This window comes from Eleginops maclovinus, chromosome 5, assembly GCF_036324505.1.
Source record: "Eleginops maclovinus isolate JMC-PN-2008 ecotype Puerto Natales chromosome 5, JC_Emac_rtc_rv5, whole genome shotgun sequence".
Taxonomy (NCBI): Eukaryota; Metazoa; Chordata; class Actinopteri; order Perciformes; family Eleginopidae; genus Eleginops; species Eleginops maclovinus.
In genome coordinates this window covers 11,852,194-11,870,159 of record NC_086353.1, presented here as the reverse complement: position 1 = coordinate 11,870,159, position 17,966 = coordinate 11,852,194, and the positions used below count along the sequence as shown (strand labels likewise).

The 17,966-nt window shown below is 39.2% G+C and overlaps 1 protein-coding gene across 1 annotated transcript; it reads left to right on the top strand.

Annotated features, from left to right (window-relative positions):
• Positions 1-15,154: 15,154 nt before the first annotated feature.
• Positions 15,155-17,924, top strand: fdx2 (ferredoxin 2). The gene is made up of 5 exons (XM_063884660.1): positions 15,155-15,358; positions 15,711-15,762; positions 16,351-16,457; positions 16,539-16,626; positions 16,742-17,924. Exons 1-5 carry the CDS (start codon positions 15,172-15,174, stop codon positions 16,896-16,898), a joined length of 591 nt encoding a protein of 196 aa, XP_063740730.1. The 5' UTR covers positions 15,155-15,171; the 3' UTR covers positions 16,899-17,924.
• The last annotated feature ends 42 nt before the right edge of the window (positions 17,925-17,966 follow it).

Genomic DNA, 17,966 nt, shown 5'->3' with positions numbered 1-17,966 from the left:
TGCTGCTCTCCAGCCAAATGTGTAATTGAACTAATAGCAGCTGTTCGGGCCGGATCTTAAAACACATTCACATGTTCCATTTAAGAGGCTCTCAGGAGCCAGCGGTGGAGTGACTGGCTCCAGATGTTCTCCGACACTGTGAAAAAGCCACACAGGATACAAAAGGGGAGATGAGGAGATGTGTTTTCTGTCACAAGAGAAGGATGAGAATCGTCCCTGGTGATTTTAAATACCTTAAAAGGATGCATATTTTTACTAACTCTGAGCCTTATGAGCTGCGTTTAATCACACAGACCTTCTCTTGCCAAATCCTCCTGAGCAACAACGTCCTCTTAGCTGTCCAAATGATAATCGAGTCATGTTTGTGGTACAAGGATGTAAACAGCTAAGGTTGATCAAGGGAGACTCTTTTATCAATGTGATTTTCCTGCTCAAGCTTTATTGTTGATTGGATGTTGGTTGAGTTGTCTCTGGGATGCTTGTCTCACAGCCATGTTCTATGGTGATCTGATCAAATTGTCAAAATTTCCATTGTTTGTACAGAGAAATTTGCCTGATTAGGAGCATGTAAATTGCTGTTGCAGATAAAACGTTCTCCTAAGCGGACAGCTGTTTTCACAAGGGAAAGTTAGTGTCGTCACCACTCTCTTTATGTAGAAACAAGTTTTCAAACTTTTCCTGCTTGACTCACGATTTCTCATTTCCAATTGTAAAACTTGATAAGACTGAGGCTTACTTTGATTCCAGATAAAATTGAGATGATTGTTCATGGATTTATTTCATCCTGTTTGAATAAGTGGATGTCAGCGATATTAATATATTTTCACAAGCCAATTTAGCCAATACAGTCACCAATTTGTATATCGTCCTGTTGGAGTTAAGCTCTGTGGACTTTGTCGACACCTTTTAAAAAGCAGACCTGCCTTCATTACATTTTTCCATTTGTATGGAGGGTTTGTAGTATGTGTGGTTTGGGTCATTTAGTTTTATTACTTTTTATGCACTTCATATAGTATACTCAGTCCAGTATCCCTAGAAGTGATACACCTCATGACTTGCTTTTATGACAATATTAAGTGTTAGAGCAGGAGGTAGTGGGCCCTTATGAATAATGGTGGAGGGGTGTTGGTCGGATTGGGGGAAGGGGGTGTGTCACGGCTAACATTAATGCAGGAGTTGAGTGCATTGTTAAGATTTGCATTTAGATTTTTTCTATAATCAACTGCTTATGTTGCTAACCAACCCTAGACCATTTACATATTTTATTTGTCATGATAACACTGTTTTCCTAACCCTAACTTTAATGAAGTTTCCGTATGTTAATATGTTTACAATTGGCAAATAATGTGGGATTTTGCAGAATTGGCCGCTATTGACATTTTGGCAGAAGAGTTGATTTATTAATGTGTTTCAAAACACCTGCATTGTGTGTTTTGCTTCTTCATCAGTTTTTGGTGGCATTACTCATGCTGGTTACCTCAGGGCAGTCTCAGGGCTGATGACAGATCATCGAAATAAGAGAGAAGTGGTGCAATAGAAATGTCAGTTACTGAGAGGGAGGAGAGCAGCAGTGTCAAACATTTAGAGCTCTTAAGATAATGTGATAGATAATATGTGTTAGGGTATAAATATGAATCATCTACGTGTATACTTTACATTATTGACGTTCCTTCTAGGCACAAATAATAATTATTAAATTTGGGTTTTTCCAACTTAAAAGAAGGAATCAAATGGTAGAATCTTAGCTAATTTAAATATTAAGTATAGTGTTAGAAACCTGTAATGATAAAACATGTTAGAAGTTAATCATATGTTTTGTGAGTACATTTGTAATCTGAGTAAATGTCTATATATAGCTGTATTAAGGTAATAAATGTAGTATATGAGGTATTGTATGACATGGAAATACTTTAGGAATATACTAGCTTTCCTCTGCAGAGGAGAACAAAAAATGTCACCTCAATTTTCATTATTAATATAAAGACCCCTCAAGTGTTACCCCTAAAGTGTTGAAAAACTATTTCACAAACACAAAACTGACACAATTCAAACCAACACTCTGTCACTGACTCCTTTCTACACAGTGGTAGTTAGGACATTTCTCCTGTGTCAAGTAATTTAGTTTTTATGACCCCATCTTCTCATCTGCTCTTCGTTAACACTGGTTGTGTTCTCTTGTGGTGATGGTTTATGTGGCTTTGATCTCTGAAGCTAACTGCTCCTTAAGCAGTCAACTCATCTATAAATCTTACATTTTAAGCAGATCTTGAATCTAGAGAGGACTTTTGCCACATCATAGCTTAAGTAGTAGTTAATTGAATAAATTGGAGTCTGGGGAGTTTTTTTATGACGCAGTCATCAGGGCAGCTTTGGTGCTAAACGATGCTTATGTGGTCCACATCTGCTTTCTCACTGTAAAACAAGTCCAAATTGATGAAGAACTCAATGTATCATGTTGTTGATGTAAACAAGAACTGAGACAAAGGAAAGGCAGATCATCAGCTTATTTCCATCCCACTGCCTCTCACACACCTCTTATCTGCTTAGACAAACAGTGGTTTCTCAGACATTGAGTAAACAAAGTAAAGCAAGATTAGCTAACATGTCTGAAGCAAACGGCAAGTAAGCAGCATAAGACAACAAAAGAAAAGGCTTTTGCTGCCTAGAGACACTTTATATAAGCTTTTAACCAACTGATGAAGACAGATGACCTGCCCCCTTCCCTAATTTAACTCCCTCAAAGTGTTTCACTCCCTGCAAGAGTAAGCACATTTTTAAGACATGCTGTGTGTGGGCAGGGACACTGGTCATTAATGACCTTTGTCTTACATTAAATGATGGAACAACACTGTAATGGTATCACAGGATCCTTGGTTTACATTAACAGTACTCTAAGTAATGACATGGAATTAGGAATGAATGTAAAGTACATAACATGCTGGTGAGAGACAAGCAACAACTCTATCTTTAAGTGATGTCATATATTCTGTTACTGAACACTTCAGAGACATACGAGAGAAACAGAGAGAGGAGGGGGGGGGGGTGCATTCCTTACATTCTTCATACAAAGTATTTTACTTTACTTGAGGCTATATGGTCATGGTTAGGTTAAGTTCCTCCCCACTAACTCTTATCATTGGCAAACTGCTTTAAAACTCTCATAAATCACATGGAGTTGCGGCTGCTTTTAAACAGCATGACCCACTCGGCCCACAGACCCTGGGTTTTAAGGTCTATGTCTAAGCGGCCAATTTAAAAAGATTTTAGTTGTCCCTGCTCACTGTTGATGGAAAAGTAGCGGAGACAGATTGAGACCTGTGACTCGAAAGGTCATAACCTCCTAGTGCTAAACCAAGTTTAGTTGTGATGATGCAGAAGGTTCAGATTGTTTATATCTTAATTGAATACTATAATGTCAGATATACTAAATATTAAGAGAGTTATTGGTTGGTGAGTTCAGTCATCCTGTTAAAGCAACAGCTTCCTATAGAAAACATATATATGTAAAGTATTGGCAGCTACAGTAGTTTAACAACACAGCCATTAGTCAATACGTCACCAAGATTTCACCACCACAACTTTTCTTTGAGCCCAGGTCTTTAAAATATAGCTTTTTCTGTGAACAGAGCAAAGACTGTGACGTTTATCCCCCATATTGCTGGCAATTTGTAAACCACAGGTTCAGCTCTGTGTCTGTTGGGTGGCTTACTGACCGTTGCCGTAAGGAAATAAGAAAGTCAAGAGGCCGGTGTGCCAATCCATGTTGTCATCATAGATGCCTAAGATTCAAGCCGTTAAGCTGGCAAGTCCCACCACTATGGATAAACAAACTGTGTTGTTCAGTCCTCCTCCTAGACAACTGGAGCCATTACCAGCCACCGCAGAAACCCAAGGCTCTCTCCTTATTAAAGATTGCCTTCATCCACGGCCGTTTTCATAAGCCCCTCTTCTCTCTCCCGCCTCCTCTCCATCCCTTCCTCCCTTTCTCTTCCAATCTCATTCTTTGTGGGTTTTGGGGTTGGCGAGTGCTAGGCGTCGCAAAAATTGAGGCCCAGTCTTTCTTTCACCCTCTCTCAATTTTTATTTTTCTTACTGCTCCCCTCTTCCTCCTCTCTCCTTCCTTCCTTCACTCCCTTTCTCGGGACTGGGCGTTCATGCTTAAAAAGAGGGGGGGGGGGCTTGCCAAAAGTGCATGTCAGGGAGAAACAATGAGGGAAGGTTAGTTTGAAAAAGCACAGGAAGCCAAGAAGTATAAACTTCAACGGACCTGTACCTCTGTAAAAAGTGTGAGCCAGCCAGAGGAGAGTGTGGTTTGTGGGTGCGTCCCACCAGGCTTTCTACCCAGGAACAGAGTGATTTACCTCACACAGACAGAACCCGCTGAACTGAACACACACAAAAACATTCACACAGACACTCACCAGAAGAATAATACACACACATTGGAATTCCAGATTCTCCATTTCCTTTTTGTTCTCTGACTAGATTTCATGTGTTTCAATGTATCTAACTGCCTCCGACATGAGTTACATCAGCAGATAGTTAATGGAAACCTGTCGGGATAGATGAGGTTGGAGGGGACACACACGCTTTTTACGACAAGTGTGTGAGCGTGGGAGGACAGATGGACCCCTGTAGATGTCGATGAAGGAGGTCTGAAGAAGCCTTTGTTGATAAAGGTGATGGATGATGTTCCCAGGCTCATGAAGTCGTAGATGGTATCTCTTTTATTCTGGACTAAAGAAGGGTCTGGGGGAGATGGGCAAAGCACAGCACTCCATTCATCCAGTGTGGAGAAGAAGAAAGCATAAAACAGAAAGAGATAGCAGTGTTTGAACTTAAGCTGTTAATGGCAAGTGCTGCTCCTTACATGGGGCTTTCCACCGAAGGCCTTTCAACATAGCAACATGGTGGAGACGGGAGTCAGGACTATTGGCAGGGTGGGAAGCAAAAAGTCATGAGGGAGTTCAGTCTCTGTAACTGGCATATCCTCCTGCTCTGCGGTTTCATATGAATCATTAAGAAGAGTTTACAGAAGAATTTCAGCTCCAGTTCTAACACATGGTCTTTTTATTAGAGCTCTTGTACAAACTCACAATATAAACCTGCTAAAAGGACACACCGTGTTTTGATCTGCCTGCCGCTCCCGCTTGCGTGCCTGGTATTGTGATTCCACGTGAAGCATGTCTTCATATTGTAAACAGATGGCAAAGAGCTGACCTCTCATGTAGAGGCAACCAAAACCAAAAGGCACAAACTATTCATCTATTGTGAGGAGGAAACTTTTCAGTAAAAAACGCTTCATGAAAAATGCAGCTTAAAACTACATGAATACATGCTACATGAATTTAATAGACAGACCTCTGTGTGCCACTGACATTTGGCACTGGAAACATAGGAAAGGCCAATAGGGAGAGTTTAAGGTGGCAAAATGCCAAAATTGAGGAAACATTTTCCAAGATGACATACTGTTGGATCAGATGTCATTTCTTCAAATACTGCCAATAGTTCTGACGTATCAAGATCTGCAGCCTGGCAGAAACAAAATCAAATTTAAATCAAGTGTAACTTGGCTTGAAAAAGGGGTTAATGGTAATCATAATAACAATTATAAAATATAATTGTATATATCCACTAATAATGTTGATATTTTAATGACCAATCAAGACATCAAGACAAGAGGCATGCATTTGATGATGAAGATAATGTTATGAAGACTCAAGGATGTTATCAAGTTTCACCAGCTAGCTAACCTAGCAATACGATCTCAGAGAAATATGGGAAGTGACCACAAAAGGGAGTATCCATGTCACCCATCTTAATGTGACACATTAAGGAGACCTCTCAATGGATTTTGTGTTATCAGCAATGTTCTTTCCCCAGTTTAAATGTGTATGTTTCTCTGGGTCATTCATGTTGAACACAATCACCAACCTACAGCTTAAAGTCTACAGTAATGAGGTTGTACTCCTTTAAACTTTCCCATTTGACATCTCCACAGTGGCAGAACAGATTGTTTACAATTCAAACAGCAAATCCTTTCACCTTTTGCTATTTAAAATCTCTTACAATGAGGACCCTGAAAACAAAAGCATTGTAACTCTGATACCGTTAGCTAGCCAGCTAAAGTACTTTAGTTAGCTTACTGGGTTTACACAGTGGCCCTACAGCAGCATATACAAAACATAGTACAGTACATGGCTGATAAACATCACATGCACTGTGTGGTGTAATGTTATGATAAATGTTAGCTTCAGACCTAATGATTTAAGTTAGCAGTGTTCACTCTTATTAAATTAACTGCTACCCCATCAACTCGATTGCTACACACACAAAATTCTGCACCAATCACTACTAAGCTTGCAAACTTTGTTATCATTACAGGCATAAGAAAATTGAAAACATGGTGATGAACATGGAAAAAGTTGTGTGGGGAACATTGAGTAATGCTTAAATGTGTCCAGAGCAAAAAGAAGGAACATTATAAAAAAGAGAAACATGAATAGAAGCGTCGATGAAAAAAGCTTATCTTTTGGATTTGTCAAATCACTTTTTCACATTATGGAGCACTGTTACCTTTCGGCAAGCTTACTAAGAAAGAACGTAGGATACTTAAGGGGAGCGAAAGCCTCGAGGAAAGTGAAACTTGATTGTAATGAATTCTTTCCATGCAGGGAATTTCCACACACTGGTGGGTTACTATTAAACTTGTCTAAATTGTATATATTTAATGTCAAAGGGATGTTTGTACCCCTATTCCCTTTTATCAACACAACCCTGCTTATGAGAAACACCCATGTATTGCATCAACTTTAATTAAAAATATGATTATGGTTCAATGACTATGTGACCAAAGATTTGGCAGGCACTCTCTGTGGCTAATCTTCCAGTAAATAAACAGTCATTGCACAGTCTTCTTCTTCTTTTTTTTATTTGTTACTGTTTATGTATCTGGTTGTCTATTCACTTATTTATTCTTTGTACTTAATACATTTTAACTGACATTTTCGTTAGTTTTTTTGCATTCTTTGTATTTTAAGAACGTGATCTATAAATAAATCACATGACTTAACTCGAGTAATAGTCAGACTGTTTGAGTGTGCCAGTTTATTTTAGTCTCTATGAAGTAATGTGACCAGGTGTTGTCTTATAGCCTTGAGAGATGAGGTTAGTGTATCAGGATAATTAAAGGACCCATGTATGTATGTATGTATGTGTGTGTGGCAGGGGTTTGTATGATCGCTTCTCTGTCTGTCTGAGTCCTTGTTTAGATGTGTGCAGCGTGGGTGTGAGTGTTCATGTCTTGGAATGCGTATGACTAAACCTGCATTATGCTAGGGCTGGTGCTGCAGTGATAGACACGCACAGCAGTGTCTGACACACCTGTTCTCAGCACGTCACATGCTGAAGTGTCTGGTTTTGATTCTACCCTTTTACGAGGGACGACCCTCAAGTCAAATAGACAGTATGCCTGTACGCATCCACATTATGAGGTAACTACATATGACTCAAAAGTCCTCCTGGATGTGTGCATTTAGAGTATATGGAAATATCATGGGTTTGACAGCTTGTGTGACTTTACTGTATGATTTAATATTTGTGTCCACAGGAAACTCGTGGAGTAATAACTCACACAAAGTGATGACAGGAGCTGCTGCGATGCCCAGTGCAGATACACCATCCCAGCTAAAGTGACTCCGCTCACAGCTGCCCCTTCTCCACGAGCAACCGCACCAAACCGCTCAACTGCCAACCCCTTATCATTGCCCCTGATGTAAAAATGTGTGTGTGTGACGTGGACACGCAGGGTGCAACATGACCACTGGCAGGAGATAAAGTGAAGAAATCCGTTGAAGAATTGCTTTAAATGAAAAGGTTCAAAAGTGAGGGAAAAGCTGGTAGAAGGTAGATGGCCTTCATTTCCATAATGAAAACCATTAATCCATTCCCACAAAGCTTTCAAATATAATAGCCTTTGTTTTATTCAGTTACTTAACAAATGATCATCTTGAATGCATTAAAGCTGTGGCGGTTCTGTGGATCATACCTCATGTATAAAATATCTGTTTCATTAAATGTGGTCGAAAGCAGAATGTAATAAGAGTTTCATGCCAATTTGAATTTTCCTGAGTTTGATTTGGCCCAGTCTGGTAATCCCTCTTCTTCTCTTTAACTCTCTCCTATCCATCTCCCTATAAATCTGTCAAGTCATAATCCTCTTCTAGCCTGCACAAACGCCTGTGTTTTAAAAGAGAATGAGGGCTTTGTTTAAGTTTGCTTAAGTACTGCTTAAATCTTAAATCATCCCAGCTCTTTTACAGCTTTGAGAGATTAATCTTCCCACATGTATTCAACAGCAGCAGAGCTTTTGGTACAAACACCGACATCAGAGAGGACACCCACATAATATATAATGTGCAGAACACAAAAATCCTCAGTCAGCAGCTCGTACAAGCTCTGTTTGCATTTGATTTCAAGACTGAAAACCAATTCACTGAAGAGTATGAACTTTAAACTATTTTAAACATTTTGAGATTCCTAAAACCTATTATTCATAATAGTGTGTGTGTGTGTGTGTGTGTGTGTGTGTGTGTGTGTGTGTGTGTGTGTGTGTGTGTGTGTGTGTGTGTGTGTGTGTGTGTGTGTGTGTTTGTGTGTGAACACAGACTCATTCAAGACTGGTCCACAGCATGTCCTGAGTTGTCCCTTATCATCTCTGGTGTGCAAAGATAAAGCTGTGAGCTCTTAGATGATAACAGTACCCAGGCAGGAGACGGTAACCCAAACATGTGCTTTACATATACACATTCACACAAAGAAAACATACCACATATAAGACCCACATATCAAATCATACACTTCGGGAAACAAAATAAAACCATTTACTATACAGCACTATAAATATTATGGTTAGGAACAAATGTGGCTCTTTTTAAAAGCACATTATTCACAAACAACACTTTAGTGATATGGCTGTGCAATTTCAATATATTTCAAGTGTGTTGTCGGTCTTTGGAGAAAACAACAAACATAGATGTTGTCTAAATGTTTAGACTGACTGTTGTTCAGTAGTAGTTGTGTTTTGTTTTGGTCATGAAGGGGATCAGGGATTGGGGTTCATTGGAGAGACAGAAGTGGAAATGAAAAATGTGCAAAAGGGAGACAGAACGAAGTAAACAAGGAAAAGCAGAACTGATGAACTAAGTCTTGACGTGTCTGATAGCAATGGGAGGCTTTGCTTAGAAGTTGTAGCAAAAATAAACAGGATAAGACTTCAAATATAGTTAACAAAATGAAACAATATATATTTAGAGAGTCCAGAGCTAGTAAACCCTGATGCCAAACATGTGGAATGTGTTTTGATCTCTTTAAAGTTACATTACTATTTTTAATGTAGATTATACATCCTTTAAAGACAGGAACGCAAAGCACAAACTTCTGACTCTTAGAGAATAAGTTCCTCTAGAAATGGTTCATTCTGTTGTTAACCTGTCTGCACTTTTGAGACTGTGGAGTGTATTTAAAGACAGAGGCTCGTCAAAAAAACAAACATATTCCATTGGACCCTCAATAGATAAGAATAATAAGAGACCATGTGAAACAGTATGATATGGGCAAATAAGGATCATGATCCTGTTGTGTTGGTTTAGCTGAGAATCCTGATTTAAAGGAATACTTTAAAAAAAACACATACGATACTATATGAATGCTAAGACTTGTATTACACTGCATGAGTTGTGTGAGTGACTTTTGCTGTTGTTAAATGTGGCCCCTATTCACTTGAATTCATCAAGAGATTTCTCAGGATTCTTTTTTTTTTACTGTGGAGGCATGTGAGATTAACAAAGTTTCTTCAGGAAATCAAGATAACACAACTTACCAATAAATAATTGATATACAGTATTTTGGGATAATTTGTGAGTGATGTAATCTTTTAACACGGCCGTGGTCTTGAATACAGTTTGACGTGGTAATTCAAGAAAGGTTAGAGCTCAACTAACCTGCATTATGCGGACTGAGGGGTAGAGTGTATGTGTGTGTGTGTGTGTGTGTGTGTGTGTGTGTGTGTGTGTGTGTGTGTGTGTGTGTGTATACCTTCTCGTGTGCACATACTCATGTTTTATTTAGTTAAACAAACTCTAAATGTAAAAGCAAACAGACGTGACATTTTCTGAATGCTCATCATTCATTTAGAGATATATTGTTGAAGTATAAATACAATTTATAGCCGCAATGAAAAGTTGTACTTGGATCATGTGGAGTGAAACAGAGTCCAGTTTGTCGACAATTTAACACCGCTCGGTCTCCAGAGAGACATCGTACTCTGTTTTTGACTAACAGACTTTCACAGGGGCCAAGTCTGGATCACGCAGGGTCAATTACAGTCACTGTTAAAGCCATAATTCACACACACACACACACACACACACACACACACACACACACACACACACACACACACACACACACACACACACACACAAACACACACACACACACACACACACACACACACACACACACACACACACACACACACACACACACACACACACACATACACACACCAGCAGGAAGTCAATCAATTATATTTTAAAGTGCCACATCAACATGCATTTACACAGTGAGACACACACATTAACACACAACACACAGTAATAGAGAGAGAGAGAGAGAGAGAGGAAGACTGGAGCTTTTCTCTCTCTCTCTCTCTCTCTCTCTCTCTCTCTCTCTCTCTCTCTCTCTCTCTCTCTCTCTCTCTCTCCCTCCCTGAGGAGCCAATCAATCATTGTGCTGCCACGCCAACAGGAGGAGCCTGCTGCTGGCTCACAGAATGGCTCAGATTTCAGACGTTTTCCTGGTAACCACTTTGATTGACGGGTTAGTTTCCTGATGAGTTACTTCTTTTAAAAGTGGAAAACAGACAAATTGAGGGCTTCATTTGCAGAACAAAGCCATTGAATGTGCTTACTCTTTTCCAATGAAAGAAGCTAGCATGAGTTCCAAAAGTAGTAAAAAGTCAGCATACTCCTACTCCTACATACGGCTTTTGGTTGTGTTGGTTGCAGGCCTGCACATAGCAAAAGAGGAGAAGGAGAGCCAATGGATTACTATTGGCAGCCTTGGGAAAAACTACAATGTAATGTATTGGATATTGGATTCCTTGACAATATTAAATATCGAGATTATCATTTCTCATCTTATAATGAAAAGGTCTTAACATTTGATCTGAGAGGAGTTTCTTGTTGTTTGTTTTAACTTTTGTAAAGCACTTTGAGCTGCATGTGCTGTCTGTAAAGTGATATATTAATATAATGTGATTTAACCGAACCCAAAAAAATAACATACTTCTATCTCCCTTCAAATGAACATTTTATCCGTATGTGTGTGTTGAAATTTGTCTTCGGTTCAACTCTTATCCACATTCCACAAACGTTTAGTTTTATTAAACCAAATTTAGACATGAATAACCACAATTAGAATAGACCTACGACTTCCTTGGTGTGTTTGGATTTGTTGACATGATTCATTTCACCTCCATGACATTCAAAGTCTTTCACCTCTTTCCGCAGCTTTCCTTTATCTGGTGTCAAAGGTCAACAGTCAGCGGTCATTGCTGTCTATCACAGGGCCGACGGTAGTCGCTCAGGCAACAGACTGAAACCACTAAACCAAATCCAGACCTCAAGCTGAAACAAACACTATCACTGCTGCCCACTGTGCAGCTATTAATCCTGTGTGTGAAAAAGGTCATTAATTGCTCACAACTCAACACAACCTTGAGCTCCGGGAAGAGTTCCTTCATTTATATGTGTTACACACAATAGAGAAAGTGTCCCACATGCATTATGGGATATTGACTAAGAAGCTGTAATTATGCCAGGTCCCAGACTGCTTGTTTACTCACATTGATGGTAAATTTCACGTTTTGTCTGGCTGAGTAACAAACATTCCCACACCAATCAAGCATGAAAGGGCATGGGGGCACTTCTTTTCTTTTCTTACCCGTTTCTAATTAGTTACTGTCAGACATTTGTGTGAGTCATCTGAGAGGGAGTCATGAAGCAGCTTGCACAATGCTGCTCATATACACAACTGCAGGTACATGTACACACACACACACACACACACACACACACACACACACACACACACACACACACACACACACACACACACACACACACACACACACACACACACACACACACACACACACACACACACACAGAAACACAAACATTCTCACACGAACAGTGATACAAACATGAAAATGAAGAAGACATGAAATGGAACTCAGTTTCAATGAACCATTGAAACTGAGTTCCATTTCATGACATGTCCTCATGTCAATATGTCCCTCATTTCAGCAGGATGGAAGAAATCAGAATGTTGTTTTAAAATGTTAAGAAGGTCTATGTTCTCATAAAGCTTGGCACAAAGGAAAAGGAAAGTTTGGGTTTTAACTGCTGGCAAAATCTGGCACTGGGCTGCATCGTTCAAAACATTAAAGCTCATGTTGTGCCATGAAGCATTCAAACTCTGCACTCTTTTAAAAACACCCATCTGACATCCAACTAACTCTGAGCAGATTGTTAAAAGGGAGGGCAGTAAAACATGCCGTCATTCAACTCATGTCCTAATAAGATCATGATAACTGATGATGTACTCACAGTAAAGCCAGGAATAACATTAAAAAGGAAAACTAAACGAGCACAAAGGCAGTGATTAAGCAATCAGGAGACACTTGCTCTCACACTCACACTTCGACATTCTACAATCTACTTTGTAACCCCTAGCATATTTGGCTTTATACAAATATATATTTCTTCATTTCTACAAAGTTCTTGGCCTTATAACCCTTCAAGCCTCAGAAAGGATGCAATTGAAATGTTTAATAAAAGAAAACAGATGAGCTTAAACAATTATGAAAATACAAAAATAAATAAAAAGCAGAAAACATGTCAATAGCTTCCATTACATCATCCCAAAATACATCATGTAATTCGTTTTTTGTTTAGTTTTTCTCAAACTTCTCAAACACAGCATTTTGCAAGTTCCTCAAAAATACAATATGAGTACAATAATAATATGAGTTCCTCAATTCTGTTGTAATAGGCAAGCTTTAAATTGTTTATAAGTTAAAAAAAAAAGAAAAAATGGGATGGGATGGGATGGGAGTGATTGAACGGCACCCAGAGGAATGCTGGGAAATGTTGTGTTTTTCCATGCTGTGTGTCCTTGGAAACATACACCGGAACAAAGCGATACACTTACACATGTTGTACTCTGGAGAGATTCAGATGGAACGCTCTATCACTGCAAAATTGTCCACACATGCTGCTGACCACGGCCTCTGGTTGAGCTATATACTGTATGTTGGAGAAGTGTGTGTGTGTGTGTGTGTGTGTGTGTGTGTGTGTGTGTGTGTGTGTGTGTGTGTGTGTGTGTGTGTGTGTGTGTGTGTGTGAGTGTGTGTGTGTGTGTGTGTGTGTGTGTGTGTGTGTGTGTGTGTTGCATATGCATTTCTGTCTTAAAAAACATAATATTGTAAGGGGCTTAAGGAAGTATGAGTGTGCATGCAGAGGTGTTTGAGTTATTGTACTGCATATACTGTAGTCTTTGGGGAACAAAGAGAGTAATCTGAAGGAACGGCTAGGGGCCACTTCATATTCAAGTCAAGCGTATAACAACCTCCACCCACCACACCCCTACACACACACTTACACACACACAAACACACCTGCACCATACCAAGACTATAGGGCCATGATATAGTAAGTGCTCTAAATACAAAGACTTCACGGACACACAGGTAAACTGTCCCTGGACACTTATCATGTGCAGGTGTGCAAGTGAGAGAGAGCATATATAAAAGTGTAACAGTGTTTCATTATATGGATTTAGAGTAGATAAAATAGAATAATCTATATGCCAGTGAGTTGACTCCCAGAACCTATAACCTCCCTATAAAATAAAAAACTAGACATGAAAGTGCCCCATTTAATTTTTATGGTAGAAAGAACCTTTGCAGCCAGATCCAGATATTATATACAGTATTATCCCATAATGCACGTTAAGATTGACTTAATCCCTAAAGCATAGATCATTATGAGACACCGAACGAAGGATAAGAAAATATTTTTAAAATATACGGTGCGGTAGTACTTTACAAGAGGGTACTAAAGCCTATATATCACGTCTCAAATATCAACACAATGCTCCTCTGAGGTTTTACAACTCTGTAAAGGGAATATGTGGTTTAGAGTTTACTTTTCTGCTAGGATAACTTCCATTCTCTCCAAGGGGATGTCAAGGACAGAAGGGGACAGAGCAAGAGAGAAAACTGAGCACCGGATTTCTTCACCTGCCTCTAGTCATAACATCAGTTCTCTCTTTTTACACACCAGTGGACAGTCAAACAAAACAGTTTTCTGCTGCCAGCCTCCATAGATGTGTTATCTAGCTTTGTCTTCCTCTAGGGTAAACACAAACATGGCACAGCATGCATTCACTGTTGTGTAGCATTGCATAGTTTGAAGCATAACACGGAATAGGACTTTGTGGAAATCTGAAAATTGTATTGTATTCTGATTCTTTGAATTATGCAGACCTGCTTGCTTCCTTAACCATGGCATAACTTTGAAAGACATAGCCCGGTCCAAGCTGAAAGTGAAAATAAACAGGACCATGGCACTAAATGCAGTATGCTAATGTTGAGTAAGAAAAAAAACCCAGCAACAATGAGATGACAAACCTTGAATACGAAAATATGCAAGATCATCAGCATTTATGACTGAAACCATCTTCAGAAATAAATTAAAAATAAATAAGAAAGCAATCTTAATGGTACCTGTTTTGTCTCTTTTTGCACTCTTGGTTTTTTTACCACATGATTTTGTTATGTAATGTTTGTCGGAAATCAGTCACCATATTGTTTCTATTTTATGTTTTTATTTCTAATATTTGTTGTATTACCGTTCATTGTTATTTAAATATATGGATGATTGTTCCTACTACCTCAAAACTAAACGTATGTCTCACCCGTTGCCTGTACGCTTGAAGCAACAGCGCCCTCTGTTGTCAGAACAGTATTTGACAGTCAAGTCGTCGCTCCTCCAGCGCTCTTTTCTTATTGGCCGCTTTCGGTCATGTGACCAAAACAGAATCATGGCGGCCTCCGCTGCAGTCCGCTCCAGCATGGGACTGACTTTGAGACTTTCTAGATCTATCCCAGACTGTAGCAAATGTCCCTTTTACAGGTTAAAGAGCTGTGTGAACAGTGTGGGTAAATTACAAAGGACTGGTTCCTTCGACAGCTTTCGGACCATAAATCGACACTTGCAGACAAGTATAGGTGAGTGGTGCAGTTTGCTAACATTTAGCCTCAGTCAAAGGCAGGTTCTTCTCTCTGCCTATTTGATAACGATAAGTCTGAATAAGTGGTGATAAGTTATCTCATTTTTCACATTTTTCAAGTGTTTATGCCCAGTTTGGCTCGCTGGTGGTCGATGGAAATCACCAGTTACTAGAGTCGAAAGTTCACTCAATAACACTTGTGTAACTTTAAAATGTCCAGATTGGGTTGTGAAACTTCATGCAACAAGTAAAACAATGTCCACATCCGGTACCGCCAGGAAAAGCTGAGATTGCCAATGACAGCAGAAACACTCAAGTCCTGTTTTTCCTTTTTGATTTGTTTTTTACAGCTTTGAACCACAATGAGGAAGGGAGCTCGAATGCTGAGGACCCGGAGGATGTGTGAGTTAACAAGGTTTTATTAGTTAATGCACACGTGATTTATTTATTTTGCCCGCTACTACTATCAAACGTTAAAATTGTGAAGTTCTAGTTAGTAGAGGTTACTTAAATTATCAGGGAAAAGATTGAAGCTTGCTGAGTCATGCTTCATTTGCATTTTATTTTTGGACTACATTCTGAGCAGAAGGACTCTAATCACTTATTTATTGACAGAGTTTTTCAATCTGCTGCAGAATCCAGTATCTTTCTGTACCGGATCATAGATGCACATGTTTGCCTTCTCTCTCTGCAACTTCGAGTGTTGAACTGCTTTGTTTACCTACATTTGTTTATAAAAATGGCAGCATTGATGAATAGCAGTTTAGTAGAAATGTAATATAGTTTAAGGAAAACGACGTGTATGAATTAGTCGTATTCACTGTAGAGCCAAGGACTACAGTTGTGGGATTTTTTCGTAACAGAAAGGCTTTTTTAGTACGTTCCACTGGAGTACTGTTGTTTCTTTACTGTCCTTTTAAACATTCAAAGGGTGACATCATTTAACCCTTGCCAGTAGGTCTAAATTATTTTGAACTTCCTACTGTTTAGGGTTAACGTGGTGTATATAGACCGGTCTGGTCAGAGGATCCCAGTTAAGGCCAAGGTGGGAGATAACGTCATGTATCTGGCTCAGAGGCATGGAATTGAATTGGAAGGTGAGAATATATATGGTTAAAGTAATTCATGATTTGAAGATATTATTACACTTATATTATTTTTGTTTATATTTCTTTTAGGAGCCTGTGAGGCATCGCTGGCCTGCTCAACATGTCACGTATATGTGAATGCTCCTCATTTTGACAAACTGCCAGAACCTGATGAGCGGTGGGTCTGCTGCAAATGATAACTTTCTGAACCACAATTTCTCAATTTCAACAAATATTTGTGATGAGTGAAAGAGAGATCACTGTTAATATTGACATATCTCTTTGTTCTCTAGAGAGGATGACATGCTGGACATGGCCCCCATGCTTCAGGAGAACTCCCGATTAGGATGCCAGATCATTCTCACTCATGAGCTTGAGGGCATAGAGCTCACCTTGCCCAAAGTCACCAGGAACTTTTATGTGGACGGCCATGTTCCCAAACCTCATTGAGAAGTGGAGCATATGATTAAAGCTGGAGAAAACTGAGAGCGTGGCGCTGCAAGCTAGACAGCATGTGTGCTGGTTGAGTGAGGGGGTGACTATAAAGAGATCCGTAGCAACTCCTGAGACCTCTTGCAGACTGACAAATTCCACAGTTACCCAATGACAGTACAGGCCTTTAGTTGACATCAGTATAGTCAGACACTTTGAATCTCACTGAAGGGGAAATTAATGGTTACTTCCACAAAAAAACTGTGATAGATTAACTGACTATATATTTATTAACGTGAATTTTTGTTCTCAGGCCAGTATCAAGACACCATTCAATCTCACAAACTGTTCTTTGTTACAACATCGGACAATTTCAGAGACATTTTATTTTAACAGTTCATGCTGCTTAATGGTACATTCCTTGTTAGAGTTCATATACGCACAAGTAAGACAAGATGATGTTCTTAGTCATTTCTGTCGGTCCATCATTTTCACACTGTTTCACTGACGCATTACACTTAATTTCCATCTTGTACCAAGTTTTGTAGGTGTTTTGATAGCTTATCAGTAACTACCCGCTGAATTTAGCTCACCTGAAGTCCTAAACATCATGATTTCTTCTGCATGCTACTCAAGCCAGAAAGAAGAATAAGCCATATTATCTAATATAGTGTATTTCTAATTAAAAAAACCTGCAGCTTAAGAGTAAGACTGTTGAAACTTACATAGTATTCACTATAATAGCAAAACAATAAGGCTTTAAAGATGGTGAATGCTTCTCAAAGCACTTCCCCAGGTGCAAGTAATTAAGGTTTGATTGGTTGATCTTGTTCAGCTTTGCTCTTTACCAGAGCAGCATAAAGGTGGATATGAGTTTTGAAGCATGTGGGCTTTATGTTACCATGGATTGAGTTTTCCAAATCTACCTTTTCACTTGTTAAGTCTACTGTACTTGGCCTTACGCACAAATGTAAGTCAACTGTTTATCATGTCTTTGAATTACCAATATTTAAAGTTGTGCAATAAAATGTTTTTTAAAAGTTATTTTTTTAACTACACTGTCATTACAAAGCTGCCTCTACTTAC